The 20,282-nt window shown below is 39.2% G+C and overlaps 4 protein-coding genes across 6 annotated transcripts; 2 read left to right on the top strand and 2 right to left on the bottom strand.

The window, feature by feature from the left end:
• Positions 1-32: 32 nt before the first annotated feature.
• LOC141840252 (chaperone protein dnaJ 8, chloroplastic-like) lies at positions 33-1,249 on the bottom strand. Its single transcript, XM_074728182.1, has 3 exons — positions 955-1,249; positions 478-546; positions 33-380 (listed from the first exon to the last, which is right to left on the bottom strand). The coding sequence occupies exons 1-3, from the start codon at positions 1,168-1,170 to the stop codon at positions 183-185; spliced, it is 483 nt and encodes a 160-aa protein (XP_074584283.1). The 5' UTR covers positions 1,171-1,249; the 3' UTR covers positions 33-182.
• Positions 1,250-3,802: 2,553 nt separating this feature from the next.
• LOC141837715 (E3 ubiquitin-protein ligase GW2-like) lies at positions 3,803-5,710 on the top strand. Its single transcript, XM_074725091.1, has 8 exons — positions 3,803-4,009; positions 4,106-4,157; positions 4,239-4,284; positions 4,774-4,855; positions 4,981-5,060; positions 5,144-5,257; positions 5,404-5,476; positions 5,573-5,710. The coding sequence occupies exons 1-8, from the start codon at positions 3,803-3,805 to the stop codon at positions 5,708-5,710; spliced, it is 792 nt and encodes a 263-aa protein (XP_074581192.1).
• Positions 5,711-6,345: 635 nt separating this feature from the next.
• LOC141838972 (putative E3 ubiquitin-protein ligase XBOS35) lies at positions 6,346-10,988 on the bottom strand. 3 transcript variants are annotated; one of them, XM_074726608.1, is made up of 10 exons: positions 9,769-10,988; positions 9,582-9,641; positions 8,576-8,647; positions 8,318-8,493; positions 8,072-8,232; positions 7,922-7,980; positions 7,786-7,832; positions 7,275-7,415; positions 7,058-7,149; positions 6,346-6,828 (listed from the first exon to the last, which is right to left on the bottom strand). In XM_074726608.1, the coding sequence occupies exons 1-10, from the start codon at positions 9,961-9,963 to the stop codon at positions 6,518-6,520; spliced, it is 1,314 nt and encodes a 437-aa protein (XP_074582709.1). In that variant the 5' UTR covers positions 9,964-10,988; the 3' UTR covers positions 6,346-6,517. The 3 variants fall into 3 exon arrangements, with proteins under 3 accessions (XP_074582709.1, XP_074582710.1, XP_074582711.1); XM_074726609.1 differs by having other exon boundaries at positions 8,072-8,208; XM_074726610.1 differs by lacking the exon at positions 8,576-8,647.
• A 2,034-nt stretch (positions 10,989-13,022) lies between these two features.
• On the top strand, positions 13,023-20,070 carry LOC141837443 (protein SMAX1-LIKE 2-like). Its single transcript, XM_074724846.1, has 4 exons — positions 13,023-13,137; positions 13,211-13,515; positions 17,442-18,664; positions 18,732-20,070. Exons 1-4 carry the CDS (start codon positions 13,023-13,025, stop codon positions 20,068-20,070), a joined length of 2,982 nt encoding a protein of 993 aa, XP_074580947.1.
• Positions 20,071-20,282: the final 212 nt, after the last annotated feature.

The raw sequence follows: 20,282 nt of genomic DNA, 5'->3' as shown, positions 1-20,282 counted from the left end.
GTGTTTTGAATATGATACGAAAGACATCTATCAGCTTCTGAAAATAAGGCTGCAGCTTCACTCCCAAGCTGTTTGTAGCTTGGGAAGAGACCATTTGTACATTATTAATTATTTACTAAAAACATAAAATAAAATAAAAAGAAGCTCTTTTTTTTCACTGGAGATCAATTGGAGGCGAAGATTTAAATGTATGGATTAATGTGGGAAGAGTAGTCTCTAATTCCTGCTCCTTCCCAGCCCATCCATTCCTCCCACAGATCCCAACTTGGATCGTGCTTTCCCCTAAATGGCTCGTCCAGCCCGTCGTAATCCCTCTTGTTTGGTTTCTTTGTTTGCGGCGTTTGATCTTCCTCGCCTTGGATAAACTTGGTCATTAAAATCTGGTACAATACAATACAACAAAGAGACTGATTAGAGATGAGGGTAATCTTGAATTTATCATTGAAAAGAATTGGGTGAATGATGGCGGCTACTTACATCATAAGCTTCGTAGATTTGTTGGAACTGGACACTGCAATTACTCTCCTTACAAACGTCGGGATGATACTGCATCGTCAAATGCAAAGAGAGATGTTGCCCTCGTCAATAATAGACCAGAATTGAAGAAGCTCGCAAGAGATTGTAAAAAAATTGTTTTTTTTTGTTTGGAAAAGGAAAATCAGAGTGGTAACCGATTACAGTAAGAACAGGGTTACCAGACTTCGAAAGGCCTCAATCATCGAGACCAGAATTCAATATTTCAAAAGGATTGTATTCAAAAACGAACGAATCGGAACCCTAAATCCCCAAAAGCACCAGCAATACAGCAAGAAAGTCAGTAAATCCCAATCAACGCCGCAAACTCCAAGAAGAACAGTTCGATCATAAGATAGAAACGCAAACCCCAATCAATCTAATCTTTCTATCCGAAGAAACGGTGAATCCAAGAGCCAAAATTTGTGCAGTCTAAGCTACCTGAAGCGCGAGCTGCCGGAAAGCCTTCTTGACCTCGTTCTCCGACGCGCCGGGCTGAATCCTCAACGTCCTGTACTGCATCGCCAAGCTCCCGGACATCGAAGCGGCGCACCGCACCTCGCCGGCGCGCCGTCTTCCCCCTCGGCTCCGCCTTTCGATCCGACCCCCGATCGGGGACGCCGACGCGGATCGAAGCATTCCCGTCGCCATAGCCATCACTCGATCGCCCAAAAACAAAAAACACAGCTAAAACAGGATCAAAACCCGACCTTTCTCTTCTCCGATCAAGATCGCACAAGCAATGACGGAAGGAAGAAGCCCACCGCTCCCAGTAGCTTATATAGAGCGGGCAGCGGGGAACGTTGCCCGCCGCGCTGACTCTTCATCCTTATCCTCTCCCAGCCATTACAAACACCCACTTCACCAAGGCTACCCAAAGTCTACCTCCTCACATCATTTGTGGACCCTCCGCTCCAAGCAGGCCCACCATCGACGTGGGTAGATCAATCTTCGGGCCGGTCTTATCTTTTCCAAATATAACAAACTCGCCACGTCATATTCGGCGAAAAGAATCGTCTCATCCGCTTTCGACGGCTGCTTCGACGCCACGTGGCGGAACCCGTTACCGTTTACTCTTTTTTAATCGACAACAACTTTTTTTTTCCTAATTTTTATTTTTGGATAAAATGGATAAGCAAAATTGATTAACTTAATCCCTTAAATTAGGGGCCAAATATGGCATTTATTAAAGGGACAATGATAAACCATCGCTTATAATGGATAAGGATTAGGGAGTAAGTATAGCATTTACTAAAGGAAACAACGGCTAATCTTTTATTTTTAATGGATAGAAAAAGTGGCTTTATTTGATTCCATGAATGATGGACTAGTGTTGCTTGTTGACTCTTAATTTGGATTAATAATTAAGGGGGTGTTTGGTTTTAGGTTCTCCATATGTATATGTTCCATTGAGATCTTGAAATTTGTGCAATGGACAAATAGTGGGTGTTTGGATTTAGATGGTAAATGTACATATGGGGTTGGGGTAACCTGAAATTAGGGGTTGGCAAAAAGGACCTATGGAGATCCTTTTTGCCAACCTAAAAGTTTAAATTACACATCTACCCTTGTAAAAAATATATAAGAATTTTTTTGAGTATTTAATAAGGATAAATAAGTAAATGGGCATCCAAAATACAACTCAACCTCATATTCACCAAACACTCCATTTACATTTACATTTTCTCAACCTTTTCTCAACCCCAACTATACATTTACATATTTTCAACCCCAACTTTCCGTTGAAAAAATACAACTTAAAACCAAACACCCCCTAAGTCTTTTGGTTCAACAAGCCATAGAATTTTAGTAGCTAATCATGTTTTTAGTGCATTTAATTATATTATAAAGAGGTCTCTCTAGCTTAGTTATCAAAAGAAAATAATATGATTTAGAATTCCTCCAAGAAACTAATGAGGTAAGGAAAGAAAGTGATATCCCAACTAATTTTCATATGATTTAGAATTCCTCCAAGAAGAAGAAAAAACATATTTTGAACAATTAAATCGTGCAAGGAGATGAATGAATTGGAAGCTTTGATTCCACGCAAGCAAAAGATAAGAACAAATATGATATTTGTTATTCACGTAGAAGAATATATGTTTTGTAATGGAGAGAGTGCCTTGGCATGCATCCTAAAGCATAAAAATTAAATAATTGTGAGTAATATTTTTTTAAAAAAAAATAATAAGTCATGTCGACTAAAAGGACAACAACTTTGAATTTTCTCACCATCATTTATTTATTTTTTTATTTATGGTGTGGATTATAAAAATAAATAAAATGGAGAGGAAAAAAAAAAGGTTAACCAACAAAGGAAGCAATCCGATGATGAATGATTGGGTGTGTTTTCTTAGACAAGGACTTGTTTGTTTGTTGTTTACTTGAAGAGAGAAGCCGCCAAAAAGATATTCGATTAGTTAATGTGTAGTTCATTTTTATGGGAAGATGACTTGAAGGAAATTTAGAGCACCATGATTCGATCCTCAATGTAGAAAAAAAAAGTTATGTTGAGAGATTTACTATTGAAATATCTAACTTGAAATTCAAACAACTCTACAATAATGGAAAGAACTATGGAAGGGTCGGCTTGTGAGTACAATAGTGCTTACGAGCTCAAAGAGTCGCCCATCGGGCTCTTTGGAGGCTAGGCCTTTCTTGCCCAACTAATTTGATTTCTTCCCTCCAAAGTGAACTATCTTGAGATAGTGGCAATTTCGTAATTATAGGCACCGTAGGCAGCATTCAGGGATCCATGATTGCCTCCGAAGCATAGTTGAGTTGGTTATTGCAAGACAAACTTACTGAACAAGGATCCATAGTTGAAGTATCTAATTCGGAGTTCGAGCAACTTTACAGTAGTGGAAAGAACTACAGAAGTTGGCTTGTCAGTGCAATACTACTTACGAGCTCAAAGAGTCGCCATCGGGCTCATTGGAGGCTAGGTTCAATGGGATTGAAAATGTTCGAAAGGATTCATGAATTTGGGCTTTTCCGGCCCAATTGATATACATCAAGAGACTTACATTTGAATTGGGCCTTTCCGGCCCAACTAATTTGATTTCTTCCCTCCAAAGTGAACTATCTCGTGATAGTGGCAATTTCGTAATTATAGGCATCGTAGCCAGCATTGATGCTGTCTTCCGCTTCACTTCATTCGCCGCTCCGACCACCACTGCCACTTTGCTTGCTTCGCCCGCTTCGCCGTTCAAAAAAGCTTCCTCTTTTTCGCCTCCCGAGCTCTGATAATTCGATCCGTCGCTTGTGGAGAGCGAAGGGGGGCCGACGGATGGGGAACAGGATCGGCGGCGGCGCGCGGCGGCGGCCGGTCGAGGATCGCCTCACGCGGCCGCAGCGCCTCGTCCGACAGCCGGACGACGTGGACTACAACAAGCTCCGGAAGCTCATTCTCGCCCGAAAGCTCGCCCCTTGCTTCGACGCCCTCGACGAACCCTGTCTCCGCGACGACCTAGAGGAATGCCCGATCTGCTTCCTCGTAACCCTTGCTTGCCCTATCGCTCCCAAACATTGAATCTTTTTTGTTTTTTGTGGATCTCGATGAGAAAATTTTGATCCTTTTCTTTGCGAACAGTACTTTCCCAGCTTGAATCAATCCCGGTGCTGCTCCAAATGCATTTGCACTGGTTAGGGTGCTCAATCGTTTGTTGTTGGTTTCTGATGCCATTTCATGGAAAGCTTAGTTGTTTCTTTAATGTGAATCGCAGAGTGTTTCCTGCAGATGAAGCCTTCTGTTGCGGATCATCCTGTTCAGTATCCTATGTGATCTATATCTCCATTAAGCTCTGTCTCTCTTTCTTTATTCGATTGTCTTTCTACTTCTATCTCATTGCATATTACGCAATCATGGTAGTTACCTCCACAACTTACTGGTCTGATTGTACTCTTAGTTCTTGTGATATTAATTGATGAAATCGTAAAATGCTATTCTGAAAAGGAAAACTATATACAGAGTGTATCTGTAGTTGTTTCTGGTTTGTTGCTAATGATAAACATCTATGACAAATGAATTTTTGGAGCTCTTTCAGGAAGGAATAGTGTTAGTTCTATTCTTGAAAACTGGCAGGTAGTTCTTTGCTCAATCAACAATCCATTCGATACCCCCGATTTTGATTGCCATCAAGGGATGTCTCTTCGCCTCTAATATGACCATTAGATCTTTCTTTATTCTGATCTAGTAAAAAATTGATTTTTTTTTCACTTTTAGTTGATGACTTCTAAGAGAGTACTTAACAATCGAAGATGCCCGTTCTGCAAGGCTTCCTACTATGCAGTTGAATATCGCGGTGCTAGAACTGAGGAAGAGAAGTCCCAAGAAAAAGCTGTATGTTTTTCTTTTAAATAGGTCATGCATCATGCAATCCAGGAAAAAGTGGCTGTTCTCAGTGCTCAGGTTGAGCTTATAATCTCCTGAATAGAACTATGTGATTGTGGTTGTCTGTCTTATAGGAAGAGCAAAAGGTTATCAAGGCGAAACTAAAGATGCAGTGTGAATCTCAAAATATGGAGAAAGTTATGCCCTCGGGTCAGATTCCAATCCCCTAGAACTCTAATTTCCTTTAAAACTGTAATGTTTGTAGATCTTGTTTTTCTGGTCAAAGGATACTGAATGTTTTTCATCCATTGCAGGAGCAACACATGCTAAGGAAATGTCTGATCTTGGTCGCTCTCTGATACAGGAGAATCATCTCAGTCGCAGTTGCTCTCGCCAAGATCATAATAGCGGGTCAGTGAATTCTTCTAGCATGATCATTATTAACTCAATTGGAACCAAATGGAAGTTGATTGAATTTTTTGTGACAGTATGTTACTTCATCTGTGCATGAATTTTGATAGTAAACATATATCGATTGATTGTATCATTTCATGCAGGAACGATAACCTTCGAGTAAATCTTGAGGAAATTATGATCATGGAAGCAATATGGGATTCTTTTCAAGTGAAGGTGAACTAGTTCTCTGATAAACTCAATTTTGAACATACTTGAGCTTTTGTTGGACATTGTGGAAATTTTAGTACTTTTAAATCCTTTTCCCCCCAGGATTCATCTGCAAACATACTTCCAAGAACATCCGATAGTGATAAAATTCATGGAAGTTGTTCTCATCAACTGAAAAGAAGTCTCTCACTCGTCGAGTGTCTAGCCAACTCTCTTGCTCTTGATTCAGATGAAGAGTAAACTGGATATTTTTATAGTTAGTTGTCTTGTCTCTATAAGATATAAAATCATGACCATTTTATCATTTTTTTAACTAAAATTAAAGAATTACCTTTTATTTGGCTATACTTGTATATAAGATTATATTCTACTGAAAATGAACAATGCTAACTGGATTTTTTTTCTTTCTGTTATCACAAATATTTCAGTTTTACACTCTGATGGTCAATTCTATGAGATCTAGTGTTTCCCAAAGCCCTTCTCTTTATTATTGTGCTTGAGATATCGAACTGTGATTTCGAAGCTATCGCTTCGCTCTCTTAATCTAATCCTATCTTTATCAGCTAAGTTGATCTCTGGGCAAGTCAGTACTTTGAAGCACTTATCACTAATGTGATTCTTTGTAAAGGGCAGTTAGTAGGGTTTGTTCAGTGTAAGCAAAAACTTGAGTACAGGAGGCACTTCGGTTGATGGAAACCTGAAAGATTGTGGCGTTTGGATGGTCTTCGGTGCTAATGTGGACGATGCTCTGTTAGGACAAAGTGCTCTTAAAAACACATTGAGAAAACAATGTGAAGATGAATCATGGTATGCATTCACAATCTATCAATTTGAATCATTATCTAATACTACTAACAATGCAGCAAACTCCCATTCATAACTCGAAGTTGACAGAAATGAAGGAAAGGAACGATAAACAGAAATTTTCCAAGTCAAACAGAGAAAAGAGAGCTTGTAAAATGTTCTTACAGATATCTACAGACATCATCAGTCTCCTCCAAGAATTGCTTTGATTCATAATGCAGCCACCTCATATTGTTCATGGAGTTATGAAAACCGAGTGATTGCAACAGAATGTTGCTTGCTTCGCTTGTATTTGATGTCTGATTTGGTTGCCTGTGTATCATTCTTGGTGTCAGGTTTCGAGGTAATCATCGAGCATGCAGTAAATAGAGATGTCGATGAACTTGCTGTCACCAGGGCCTTCATCATGTTAGCATCTGGCAGCTTGATGAACGAGACAATAGCGAGTCGGCAGAGAGGACATGGTATTGATCCAGGAGGGCCTTGCACTTCAGAGGTGTTGTCAGTTGAAGAAAGATACAGTGCACAATTGGTGCAGAATTCATGGTGACACCCTGCAAGATTCAAGTGCGCCTTTTGTAAGTTCAGATTAAAGTAATTTGCCGTTGGCATCACAATTCGCTTAAATGAACAAAACTGATGTATTAACCTGATGACCTGTGTTTAATCATATAAAGCATCTTTGTTATCACATGTTTTACATAATTGGCTTTTGGTAAAGTAATTCTAGGATGCTAGTGATGGTAATAGCTATATTTCACATTCATTTTGAAAATTGTATACCTTCAGCAGCTACTGTGCATTTTGATTCCAAGCAAATGGCACAAGGATCGCCACAAGTCGATCCATGTTTTACATTTCTCCAGCCGCATTCTCTGTGTAGCATTCGAGGGGGAAAAAAAGATGATCATATAGTTCTCATTCATAACTCAAACAGCAAGTTGGTTCTAAATAATCTAGAGAAAAGAATGTAAGAAAAAGAAATTTTCAGTCAATTTACCGAGCAATCTTGACAATGCTCATAAGTGGCAGAGATAGATATTTTGAAGGAAGAACAGCTATTTGATCTTCTGTTTCTTTTCGTAAAATACTCTCGAGCCAGTTCTTGTGCCACGAACGAGCTACCATCAAAGGTGTCCAACTGTCACAGCATGTGTAGAAAGCATTCAACCATAAACATTAGAAGATATTATCACAAAACATGGTTAAACATCGATAAACAAAACTTGAAGATAAAAAGGAAACATAAGAGTTCAAATTTGGTCTTTCTCCATGTCCATATGATCTTAGAGGTATAAACAATTTCCATGAAAGCAACTTTTACTTCGGTGTAGTGGTAGTATCTAATTCAAATGACAGTCAATTAATGAGATAACCGAAAACCGATAATTTGGCATTACTGTTATAATTGTAAATTTCTTTTGTCATAATTCATCAACTACAATTCACAACAAAACATGTGCCGTTTCTGATGTGAGGCAAGACTTGAGGTTGATAAAGAAAACTCTTACCCATTATCATTTTTGGCTGCCAAGCTAGCTCCTCTCGCAATTAGAACCTAAATTTTGATGTTTCTTGAATGAGATTGACAGTTAGCATATAGCGAGCAAGCAACTGAAGAATAGCATTTTCGATGAATAGGCATACCTGACAACATACTGCATTTCCCCCACAAGCAGCATAATGAAGAGGTGTGCTACCGGCTCCTGCCACAAGGAAAAACATCTAAGTTTATTTGGACTTGATGAGACGGGAGACATGAACAAGAAAATCAACTAAACAACTAAGTTTGAACACCTATCAGATCTATGGTAGCACCGTCGTTCACTGTGACCTCTGAAACACAAGCTCCTAAGTCAAGAAGTAACCGGACAGTCTCTGGATGCCCATTTAACGCTGCCAAATGAAGTGCGGTGATGCCTCCGTCTGCACGTCTATTAACGACCTTACACAAATCACTAAAGAAAAACAAGGAAGAAAGTAGATATAAATTTTTAATAGTTGCAAAAAGATTAATGTAATGCACATGAGAATTCAACATACACCTCATCAAAGCAAGGAAGTGAATCTTTCTTGGCAAATCTTCCCCTCATGACACTCCAAAAATCAGGTATGCTGGGAATATAATCAACAAGAAGAAGGCGGATACAGCGAGTATGACCATTTAGAGCAGCAAAGTGAAGAGCAGTACCACCACTTAGATAATCTCTTTTGTGTATCTAAAAGGCATATTAAATTTAGCCAAAAGATACGATTCAAATGGAATGTCACATGCAAGTATTATCCACAGAAGGATCTTACATTGGCTTTGAAAAGCATTAGAATCTGCACAACTTCCCAGTGCCCATGCAGACAAGCTAACATCAAAGGTGTCTGCTAAGACATCAAAATGCATTTAGACCGATTTTATTCGTTATTTGAAGAGATGCTTAATTGGTTGGGTCATCATGGTAATTTAGAATCAACTAAAAATCAAGATAGCGATTCAACCAACGGTAATCTGATATTCCCTTGTTTGGTATGTCGCTGAATATTCTTCAGTGGTGATTTACAAAGTAATGATATTGGTCCTAATATGCTAGATACAAATCCCTTAATGACAATGAGTTGCACTCACATCCTTCTCAACAATGATTTAATCACAAGCAATCCTAAGATTGATTCAAACACCACAGCAATTGAATTTTTATATGAAGTCATTGTCCAAAAACAAAACCTAAATCTGGAACTCCTGACGGCTTAAGCATTTTGGACATTGGAAGTTGTTGTCAAAGTCCTTTGGTTTGCATCATACCTTCACTTGTAAACTATAACACTATTTAACCTCCAATATGTTAGCTTTTTGGATAAGTGGCTTGCCAGCATGGTATCATAGCATTCCCCGTGAGTTTGAATCATAACAGGTCCTTCATTTTTCTTCTACCATCAATCCTTGTTTACTTAGATCAATGGCACATTCATAAATTTGGGTCTGTGGTTTTCACCCTTTTGCTGTTCAAGCTTAGTCCAGATTGACCATGAGGGAGATGTTCAATTATATGTCTAGAAGTTGAGCCCTTTTCTACAAGTTTAATCTTCTGAACGAGCGCTTGTTACATCAGATCTTTAACAACAGAAAGTGTTAAGCGCCATACCAATTTACTGCTATATTGTTATCTACCACAAAATAAATCTAAGGATGTACATGTGAATCTTATCATTCATGACTCTAAGACCAAATACCTATTAGGCTACAAAGTTTTAGTAAGAAGAAAGATGATTAGTATTCAAGTAACAGGCAAACAAACAATGTGAAGAAAACCCTCACCTGCCTACTAGAATTCCGAAGGTTTATATTGGCCCCAGACTCAACAAGAACAGAAACTACCTGCAGGTGGAACCACAAAATGAGCACCTTGGTTTAATGATTTTGTTTAAACTTATCTCTGGTCAAAGAACAAAGCATATATTTCAGAAGATCATATTTAAGAAAATGTGTTGAGAAAATCAATCACCTCATGATGACCATGGGATGCAGAGTGATGCAGTGGAGCAATTCTCACGCCAAAGGTTGAGTACCTAGCAAGGCGAGGATTGTATTCAAGAAGAGCCTTGGTTTCCTCAAGATCCCCTTCTCTTGCAGCCATAACCAATCGCTCTCCAGAGGCCGAGCAACCAATGGAATCCCTAACTATGCTTAAGATTCCCATGCTAGTCAACTCTAAATAGTTGACGAAACACCCAAAAACTATTTCAACTCCAATTGTCAGCTTTAAGCTTCCAACTGTTTATATTGAACAGCTAGAGGTGCTTATGCTGCAGACTCCATAATGTGTGATCCACAAAAATGATCCAAACTTGGCATTTGCCTCCGAAGAAGAAGTCATGATGATATTGTTTCCCAAGAACAGATGAGTAGGAATCATAAAACCAAGAATGGGATTCGAACAGGTATCACATCTAGAACAACTCTAATACCACAAGGCTACCTTGTCTTTCCCCTATTGATATGATTTTGCTGCAATTTGCCCCTTTTAAGGAACTAGAGGAGTGATCGTTTTTCCAAAAAAATCGACAGCTGAGGACTAGAAATTACAAGGTAGAGGACTAGAAAGAGGAAGCAGGAAGTACTCAGCTATCACTTTCAGAACAGCCTCATCACTACCAGAGAGGAGGCCAAAAGCAGCAAGCACGTGTCCAAAGCACAAAAACAAGGGCCCGAGAGCTAGTTCAGAGCCAAAACAATGGAGAATCCCAAGAACCGGAAAAGTTCCGTTCTTTAATCCTCTTTTCCACCAGGAGACAAGAGGCGCCAATCGTGATTCGCATTGCTCACCACAATTACTGACATCGACTTCCCAAAACTGCCGATCGATCGGTAGCCAGACTGTAAAGAGGCATCTCAAAACCAGAAAAGTCCACACATCCGAATCAAGATCGCCAAGGACAACTTCAAAATAGCAGGAAAAAAAACAGCGGTTTTGATGGTTTTAGAGGATGAAACGAGGCGATCACGGATCAAACGCGGTCAAATAATCCGAAACGGATTAAAATACCAGCACCAAAGCCCTCTACCTGCGTGAGAGAAAAAATCGAAATTTTAAGCTCTTTTCCGCCGTGGATTGTCGCGGAGAGACTGAACCAACAACGCAAGCATGTCTCCATGATTGGGGCAACGACAGCTACATGTGGGAGATGGATGGTATCTCTTCTTTACTGGAAAGCCATGAGCGCTTCTCTTTCCCTGCCTTGTGAGCCCCTCCATTACATCACCGCCATCTTCGTCTTCCATGGCCTCTGCTTTCGCTTCACAATCAATAACTACATTTTCCATTTTAACTCTCATAATTTAAAATATTATAATTATAAAATGCAGAATTTTAAATTTTTAATTTTTAAGGGTTGTTTGCATAGAATATTGACTCAATAACAAAATTTTAACATGTCTCTAAAACTAACATTACCAAAATAATATACAAAATTAAGAAGATCTTCTCCTCTTATATTTATCGAGTATCATCGAGTGAGTGAAAGTAAAGGCGTCAATTCGGTTCAAGGATTAAACTAAATTTGATTTGATTTGATTCGATTTAAACAAAATGTGACTCTATTAGTATTGAACAAGTAACATTTGATGCATCTATGATTATGAGATAGTTACTTGGGACATGATTTGTTCTATAGGCTTGTAGGATTGTATCCTTAAGTACTAAAATAGTGTCTAACTTCAAACCGATATCGCAATTCGGAAGTTATTAGGCATGACAGTATACTATTGTTCCTTTGAGTAAGCTTTTTGATAAGAGGGCTTTTACTCCCTCCCAATTTGCAGTGGAACCAACAGATCAACCATTAGAAATATGTAGGTTGAGCTACTGAATTTTGGAGTTAAGACCTAATCAAAGATCGATAAATGGTCGAACCAGTCTAGCCAAACTGGTTCACAAATCAACAATCAAGCAAAGCCTACATCGAGTTGAAGATGATGTCCCCATTTGAATCAAGAATTTCAGACAGTGACAAAATTCTAAGTTTGTTTATCAAGATGAATACTGCTGTTCATAAGCTTCTTCTTTGTCCCTAATTAAGGAGTACTAATAATCATCAATAATTAATTAACAATCTTTCTTAGAAGAAGTAAATAAGTTTATGAAAATCCATGGAACAATTTTTCATATGTGTTCTTATACAAAATTTGACCACAAATGAAGCACAAAGTCAACGCATAATAAATTCATTTGCAGTGAGTCAAAGTCAATTAAGTGCTGAGAGGTAATCCTTGTCACAACAGATTTCTGTCACAAATTTGTGACGAGAATCTGGACCGTTCGATTTTAAAATAGAAAATTAAATCCATGTCATCGCAATCACCCATTCAATTTACGGTCTAGATTTAATCTTAACTTTAAAATCAAACGGTGTAGATTTCCATCATAAATTTGTGACGGGAATTTATTGTGACAAGTAGCTTTATTTTTAATTAATTGATCGATTAAGGCAGTCAAATAATTAATTTGAGGGATGATGATAGATTTTATGAGGAATATTTGGAAGTCTTCTTCTTGAAAATGAAAATCGTTTCTGTTCGATCGACGACTGTTCCGGTTGAGAAGTACGTCTGGACACGTCATCGGACTTTCCTCGCCGTAGGTGTGGCACAGGAGGATGAGCTGGGTGCGACGGGATTGTCAGGATCTTTTGGACCTGCGAACACAACAAACGTAAATAGGAAGGCCAGAGGGTGCCCTGGCGCAATCACTCGGACGCTCAAGTTAGAAACAAGAGGAGGAGAAAGAAGATGAGCGATGGAGAAAGAGCTTAGGCGTAAAAGAGAGTAGAGGTTGAAGAAGATACCTAATGAGGAGGGAGTGGTCGTTTTAAGTTGAGATAAGCGTGTATACCTGTCACGTCATCATTTAAGGAATGTCCCATCACGATTAATGAGGTGTCAGGAACAATCGAATTCCTTATCACATCGTGAGAAAGGGGCCATCTTGTCATGGTATGTGCAGATGTCAGAAGAATGGCGATAATTAATAGGGGTGTGGGCTTGTCAGAGGTCATGATGGGATATGTCAGGGCACTGTAAGCGCTTCGTCTATTCGGTTTGATTTAGCTTGGTAAGAGGTATGCGCAGCGAGGGCGAGAGTCTCTGCGATGGTTCGGGTGTCGGATGCCCCCATTCGGTGCTACAGCCGAATGGGGGTGTAGTCTAAAGAAAAAGGAGGACAAGAGGACGAAAGGGCTATTCGGTCATGGAGCGGACTGAATGGGCGATTCAGCTACGAGGGGGCTGAATGGGCGATTCAGAGATGAAGAGGCCGAATGGGCGATTCGGCTGCGCGAGAGCCGAATGGGCGATTCGGCGACGAAGGGGCCAATGGGCGATTCGACGACGAAGGGACGGAATGAGCGATTCAGCGACACAGGAGCCGAATGAATGATTCGGCGACACAGGAGCCGAATGGGCGATTCGGCGACGAAGGGGCCCAGTGGACTTCGCGCCGATCAGGCAGCGCGCAGCGGAGGCCATATCGAAGAGCTTCGCGGCCGCAGTGGAGGAGAAGTGGTCCGTAAAGATCGACGAGGAGGCTATCGACCTGGTCGTGGGTGTTCTGTGGATCGCCGCCGGTGGGTTCGAAGAATGGTGCGAGAAAGTGCTTACTCCTCTTTGTAAGGAATTGAAAGGCAGATTGATAGTGGCTGCAGGCAGGGCGGCGATCGCCCGGCTAATCGTGGTGGAAAACAGCGAAACGAGGGCGGTCGGCGGCCGGCGGCGGCGACCGTGTTTAGTTGCCGGCGGTGTGTTGACTTGAAAATTGTGGATTAATTTTGTTAATTAGGATATTAACGACGACAGAGAGTACAATTATACAAACTAAACTAGTATTAAATTTTAGCATGTATATATTTTATTTTAATTAATAATTTCATAGTAGAGGACGAAAAATTTATATTTACTCATAATATTTTTAAAAAAGCATATAATAAATTTCAGTTTGTTTTAAATTTAAAAAAAAACAAAGAAAGAACTGGGAGGCGCGGCTAAAGTTTTTGAACGCTAAAAGACATATTTAAATTTAAAACTTTAATAAAAAAAATTAAAAATATAAAAGAAGATTAATAAAAAAGTAAAAATATTTTTTTATTTTTAAATATGTTCTATTTTTAATATCTAATTATAAAAAATAAAATTAATAATGAGAACTAGATTTATTAATAAAAAATAAAATATAAAATCAACACCACAATTTAAATATCAATATCGTTTGGTACTGGTATTTAATAATCAACACCATAACTTAAACATTAAGACAGTTGTGATGTTATATTTTTTAAAAAATAGTAAATAAAGGCATATTTGGACTTTGAAATATTATAAAAACTTCAGAGCTAAAATAGATCAAAATGGATTCAATCAGAACTTATTTAAATCTATTGATGTATTTTGATTAAATTTATTAATTTATATGCATATGCTAATTGCCCCTAATCACAACTGTTAATAACTTCAAATTGATATCTTTAGGCACATATATATTCCAGGATACTTAAAAAACTTGTAGCATATGAAATAGATCTAATCGAAGCTCTTTAAGTCTTTTAATGAGTTTGACTGAAATATCTAAGAAATTTGAATTTTTAAAAAATTAGCATGTAATGAAAAAAGGTAATGCAATGAAAAAATTTATTATGTATATGTATGATTTTGACATCTATACTTTATGATAAGTTTATGTACCAATTGCTTAAACAATGACAAAATTATTCAGAGTATCCAAAAAGATTTTAAACAATATTTTTGAGCTCAAAATTGGGTTATTATGGGTTTTATCCGATAATAAATATAGATTTTTGAACGAGTTTCGATTTGATATTTAGAACGTTCTATTTTGATATCCAAATCAAAAGTTATGATTTTCTAAAATAGACATTTGACATATATCCATAATTTATCATAGGGATGTCAGAACAACTTGACATTAATTTCATATATACCTTCTACGTATTCACATCTTTCATCTTATAGTAAAAATTTTAAAATTTCAAAAACCATAGGTTTATCAATGAGTTTTTGTCAAAATTTATTGATTGACTTAAACAACTTCGATTGGATCCATTTCAAATGATATAGATTTCTGAAATATCTCAAAGTTTATATTTGCCAAAAAATATCAATTTTAAATAATTAACAACAGTGATCAAAAAATTTTCAAAATTTATGATTTTAATACAATTGATACATATACATAATTTATCATAAAGATGTCATATGGACAGCATAAATACTTTTATTATACTAACCTCTTTCATTATATGCCAATTTTTAAAAATTCAAATCCCCTAGTTCCATTAATGAATTTCAATTAAAACATATTAATGAATTTTGATTAAAATATATTGATAGACCTACAGAGTTTCGATTGTATTCATTCTAACTCTAATGATTTCTGCAATGCTTCGGAGTCCAAATATTTTCTTCTTTATTATTTTTAAAAAATCAATACCTTAATAATCCTAGTATTTAAGTTGTGGTGCTAGTTTTAAAAATTAATAATATAAGAATGCTAGTGTATAAGTTGTGGTATTGATTTTTAAACACTAGCACCACGACGATGTTGGTATTAAAGATATGATATTGGTTTTTAAAAATCAACATTATGGCGATGATGATTTTTGAAAACTAACACTAGCATGTTTAAGTTATAGTGCTAGTTTTAAAAAACTAATTAGCATCATGGCAATATTGATATTTAAAGCTATTAATTTTTAAAATCAATAGAAAAGTAATTTTTTATTTAATTTAATTTAGTAATTTATTAATTTTTAATAATCTTTTTCTATATTTATAATAAAATAAAAAATATAAATAAATAAATTTTAAAGAATTATTTATTAAAATTTTAAATTAAAATTTAATTTACTTGAAGAGGAAAGATATTCTATGTAAAAGAAAAAAAAATCAACTATTGATGAGAAAATAAATTAGAAATTAGATGTGCTTTTTAGAAAGAACGAAACCTAAGGGTGCGTTTGGTTTAAGTTATGATATATAATCTTGGTTATGTGATTACCAGGTAATCACATAACCAAGGTTATGGAGCATAAAACATAACCTAATGTTGTTTGGTTTATTTTATTTATTTGGAAGGAATAAAACATAACCAGTTTTATATTTACTATATTACCCTTCATTCAATTATATTTTAATATAATTCATTAAATTAATAAGTATAATTTGTTAATCTTATTTTAATAAAAAATTCATTAAAATAATAAATATAATTTGTTAATTTTATTTTTTAAATTTTAAAATAAATGTATATATATATTAATAAAATAATTATTTTAATATAATTCATTAAATTAATAAATATAATTCCTTAATTATATATTTATAAATTTAAAATAAATTTATATTTCTTTTAATAAAATAATTTATTAAAATGATTATTTTAATAAAATAATTTATTAAATTAATAAAGATAATATGATAATTTTATTTTAATAAAATAATTCAGTAAATATAATTATTTTAATAAAATAATTTATTAAATTAATAAATATAATTTGTTAATTTTATTTTTTTTAAATTAAAAAAATATTTTTTAATAAAATAATTTATTAAAATAATTATTTTAATAAAATAATTCATTAATTTTATTTTTAAATTTAAAATAAATTATTTTTTAATTTATAAATATTTAAATTAAAATGTATTGAATTAAATAATTTGATTTTAATTAGATTTGATAGTACCTTTTAATTGACTTAGTTTTAAAATCGGAGGGTATCATAGAAAAAATTTCGTTAACCTCAGGAATCGTAGAAAACCTTAGCCTGCCAAGGTAATCACATTACCGGATTATAACCTATTTGCTGATGTGGCGGTAATGTTGTATTACTTGGGAATCAATCATAACCTAAACCAAACAAGATTATCAACTATAACCTTGGACAGATAACCAAGGTTATCAATGATAACCCCCAACCAAACACCCCTAAGTATGATGTTTGAGCATTCGAAAATTTTAACTGTGCCATTTGAGAAATTACCGAGAAATTATTAAGGAATTAAAAATTATTTACCGTGTTAAACATGTTCAAGTATGAGAGATGGATCGCCCATAGCGTTTGGTATGGTGTTGTATTATAACGGTGTGGTGATAAGAAATAAAATGTATTATTTTTAAATTTATTTGATAGGGAAATATGGAATAAGATCATCATCCCAAAATTAATTAAAATACCCGATTAAAATAAGTACGAGCAACGGATCAAGTGAATATGCATGTAGAATAAATTAAATAATAGGAAAAAGCACTGCATGCAATAACATATCGAGAAGAAAAGTGTAAAGATTTGACGAGGAAGATTTGAAACTATTATTCTTGTTCTTGGTTACTGGAATAGAAAAGAGAAGAAGAAGAAGTTTCTGTTCGACCATTTGTTGTCTTGTCTCTCTTCCTTGAAGAGAAAGATACAGGATCTTTTCCTACTTCTTCTTCACGTTCTTTTTCTTGTTGCGGCCGGGATTTGATCAGTTTTCTTGCTGTTTGTTTCGCTAGTCTATTAAAGGAGAGATTTTTCGATCGATTATAGGAATTCGCTGGAGGATTTAGCTGTTGAAGGTGAGACTTTCGCCGGTGGGAAGAGAGGACGAGGGCGGCGCAGATGAGCATTGGAGCAGATGTGGTCGCTAGAGGTGGTGAGCGTGCTGGCCCGCTCCGCCGCCAAGGCGGCGCAGCGGAAGCACGGGCAGACCACGCCGTTACACGTCGCTGCGACCCTCTTCGCCGACCCTTCAGGCCTCCTCCGGCAGTACTGCTTGAGCTGCCAGCCCGACTCCAAAGCCGATGGGTGCCGCGCCCTCGAGCTCTGTTTCTCAATCGCCCTCGACCGCCTGCCCTCTGACGGTGGTCAGGCCTCCGCCCATTCGCCGCTGTCGAACTCGCTGAAGGCGGCGCTTGAGGGTGCGCAGGCCAGCCAACGTCGCGGGTGGCCCGAGCACCCGCAGCAGCTGGCGGCGCCACTTCTTGCCGTCAGGGTGGAGATCAAGCAGCTCATCATCTCGATTCTTGAGGATCCCCAGGTTAGCCGCGTCATGTGGGACGCCGGCTTCTCGTCCGCCGCCGTCAAGGCCGTCGTCGAGCAATCGCTTTCCTCTTCTTCCTCCAACTACTCCTCCACCTCCACCTCGTCCACCATCACCGCCGTCCCCGTCCGACTCCTTACCACGACCACTTCCCCCGTCTCCCCTGTTCCATCCGTCCCAGCACACCTCTCTGAGACCCCCCGACTCCCCAACGGAAGCGGCGCAGCCGGCGCTGGCGACGGCGAGCAACAGCGAACCGAGGAGATGAAGCGGGTGATGAGCACACTATCAAGTTTCAAGAAACGAAACCCAATCGTCGTCGGCGACTTAGATCCACAGGCAGTCACGAAGGCGGTGATCCAAACAATCGAGTCTGGCCTCGCCCCGCCGCCGCTCCACACCGCCAAAGTTGTCTCCTTTGCCAAAGAATTATACACCGCCACAATCTCCGGCAACAAATCCTGGATCGTTGCAAAGATAGGAGAGCTGGGCAACATCATCCAGCTTCATGCCATCGGCGGCGTGGTGGTTGATATCGGAGACCTCAAGTGCCTGGTGGAGAGTCTCGACCGGCCACCGACGACGACTTCATCGTGGATCAACGCGCAGCTGACTGCCTGGGAAACCGCCTGGGCGGCGGTGGCGGAGATGGCGAGGCTTCTCAAGGCGTTCCGCGAGGGCGGTATCCAGGTTTGGCTCCTTGGCACGGCGACATACACGACATACGTCCGATGCCAAATCTACCACCCAACGATGGACGACGACTGGGATCTGCAGGCGGTGTACATTGCTCAGAGTTCCCAAATTTCACCAAGGTGAGATTTTTATTCGATTCAGAGGCTCTTCTCTTCAGATCTCATCCAACAATCCTAACATCTGCAGGATCGGTACGCAGCAATTTCCTGAGATTTTACCCTCTTCAACGAGAACAGGAATGTGTGCAGTGTGTGCGGAGAGCTACAGCCACGACATTGCCAAGGCAACCAATCATCTTCTTCCCAAAGAAACGCTGTTGAAGAAATGGCAAGAAGTATGCTGTCGGCTTCACTCCAATGTTCCTTCTCCCCCATCAGCTGCTTCACTTCCTGAGACATCAGTGAAGGAGCCTAAGAAAGTTGAGTTCTTAAACCAGCAGAAGACTAGTTTCGCCGACGCAGTCGACGACGAGACCTTCAAGAAGTTGTACAAGTGCCTTCTGGACAAGGTCAGCTGGCAGCCGGAAGCGGCCTCCGCCACCGCCATTGCCTTGCTGCGACCCAAGCCAGGTAACAGGAGAGGCCATACCTGGCTTCTTTATCTCGGGCCCGACAAGATCGGCAAGCGAAAAATGGCCACCGCGATATCGGAGCTGGTGTTCAGGGCTCCTCCGGTCGTCGTCAAGCTCAGCGACACCGATTGTGAGAAAGAAGGAGAGTGCACCGTGCGCTTCCGTGGCTGGACGTCGATGGACCGCCTCGTGGAGGCCATTCGAAAGAACCCGTCGTCGGTGGTGCTCATTGAGGAATTTGATCGAACAGATGATCTAATGGTGAGGAGAAGCATAAAGAGGGCAATGGAACAGGGGACAATGGTGGATTCGTATGGGCAAGAAGTCAGCTTGGGAAGCGTGGTCTTCGTCCTGACTTCGAATTGGCTTCCGGAACAGTTCAAGAGATCTTACGAGTCGTTGATCCAATGCGAGGGGAAGGCCCTCCGCGCGGTCGAGCGCCGGCGGTTGCTCAATCTGTCGCTGTGCTTGAACCTGGCCTTTGGGACGGCGGCGGAGGCCGACTCCAGCGAGGGGTCCAGCAACGTGACGGTGGAGCGCAACGTCAGCAAGGGGCGACTCGCCGTCAGCGCCAATGAAGATTCGACCCTCTTCATGCCCGAGCTGGTGCAGCTCGTCGACGGCGCAGTGGTGTTCACGCCAGTGGACTTCGCGGCGATCAGGCGGCGCGCGACGGAGGCGATATCGAAGAGCTTCGCGGCCGCAGTGGGGGAGAGGTGGTCGATAAGTATCGACAAGGAGGCCATCGACTTGGTCGCGGGTAACCTGTGGATCGCCGCCGATGGGTTCGAAGAATGGTGCGAGAAAGTGGTTACTCCTCTTTGTAAGGAATTGGAAAGCAGATTGATAGCGGCTGGCAGTGCGGCGATCGCACGGCTGTCCGTGGTGGAAAACAGCGGAACGAGGGCGGTCGGCGGCGGCGGCGGCGGCGGCGGCGGCGGCGACCGTGTTTAGTCGCCGGCGGTGGTGATTGCACCACTGTGTAGATTTCTTGGTTATTTTGTTAATTAGGATTTGAACGACAGAGATTACAATTATACAAACTAAATTAGTATTGAATTTTAGCATGCATATAAATCATTTTAATCAATTTCGATGGATCTTTTGCTGAAATATACGAGAAAATAGCATCTGTGATTATATTTCTTAGTTGCGGTTTAATCTAA

Source organism: Curcuma longa, chromosome 11 (assembly GCF_044706935.1).
Source record: "Curcuma longa cultivar G26 ecotype Majalengka, Jawa Barat chromosome 11, ITB_CL_G26_1.1, whole genome shotgun sequence".
Taxonomy (NCBI): domain Eukaryota; kingdom Viridiplantae; phylum Streptophyta; class Magnoliopsida; order Zingiberales; family Zingiberaceae; genus Curcuma; species Curcuma longa.
This window is presented reverse-complemented; position numbering and strand designations above follow the sequence as displayed.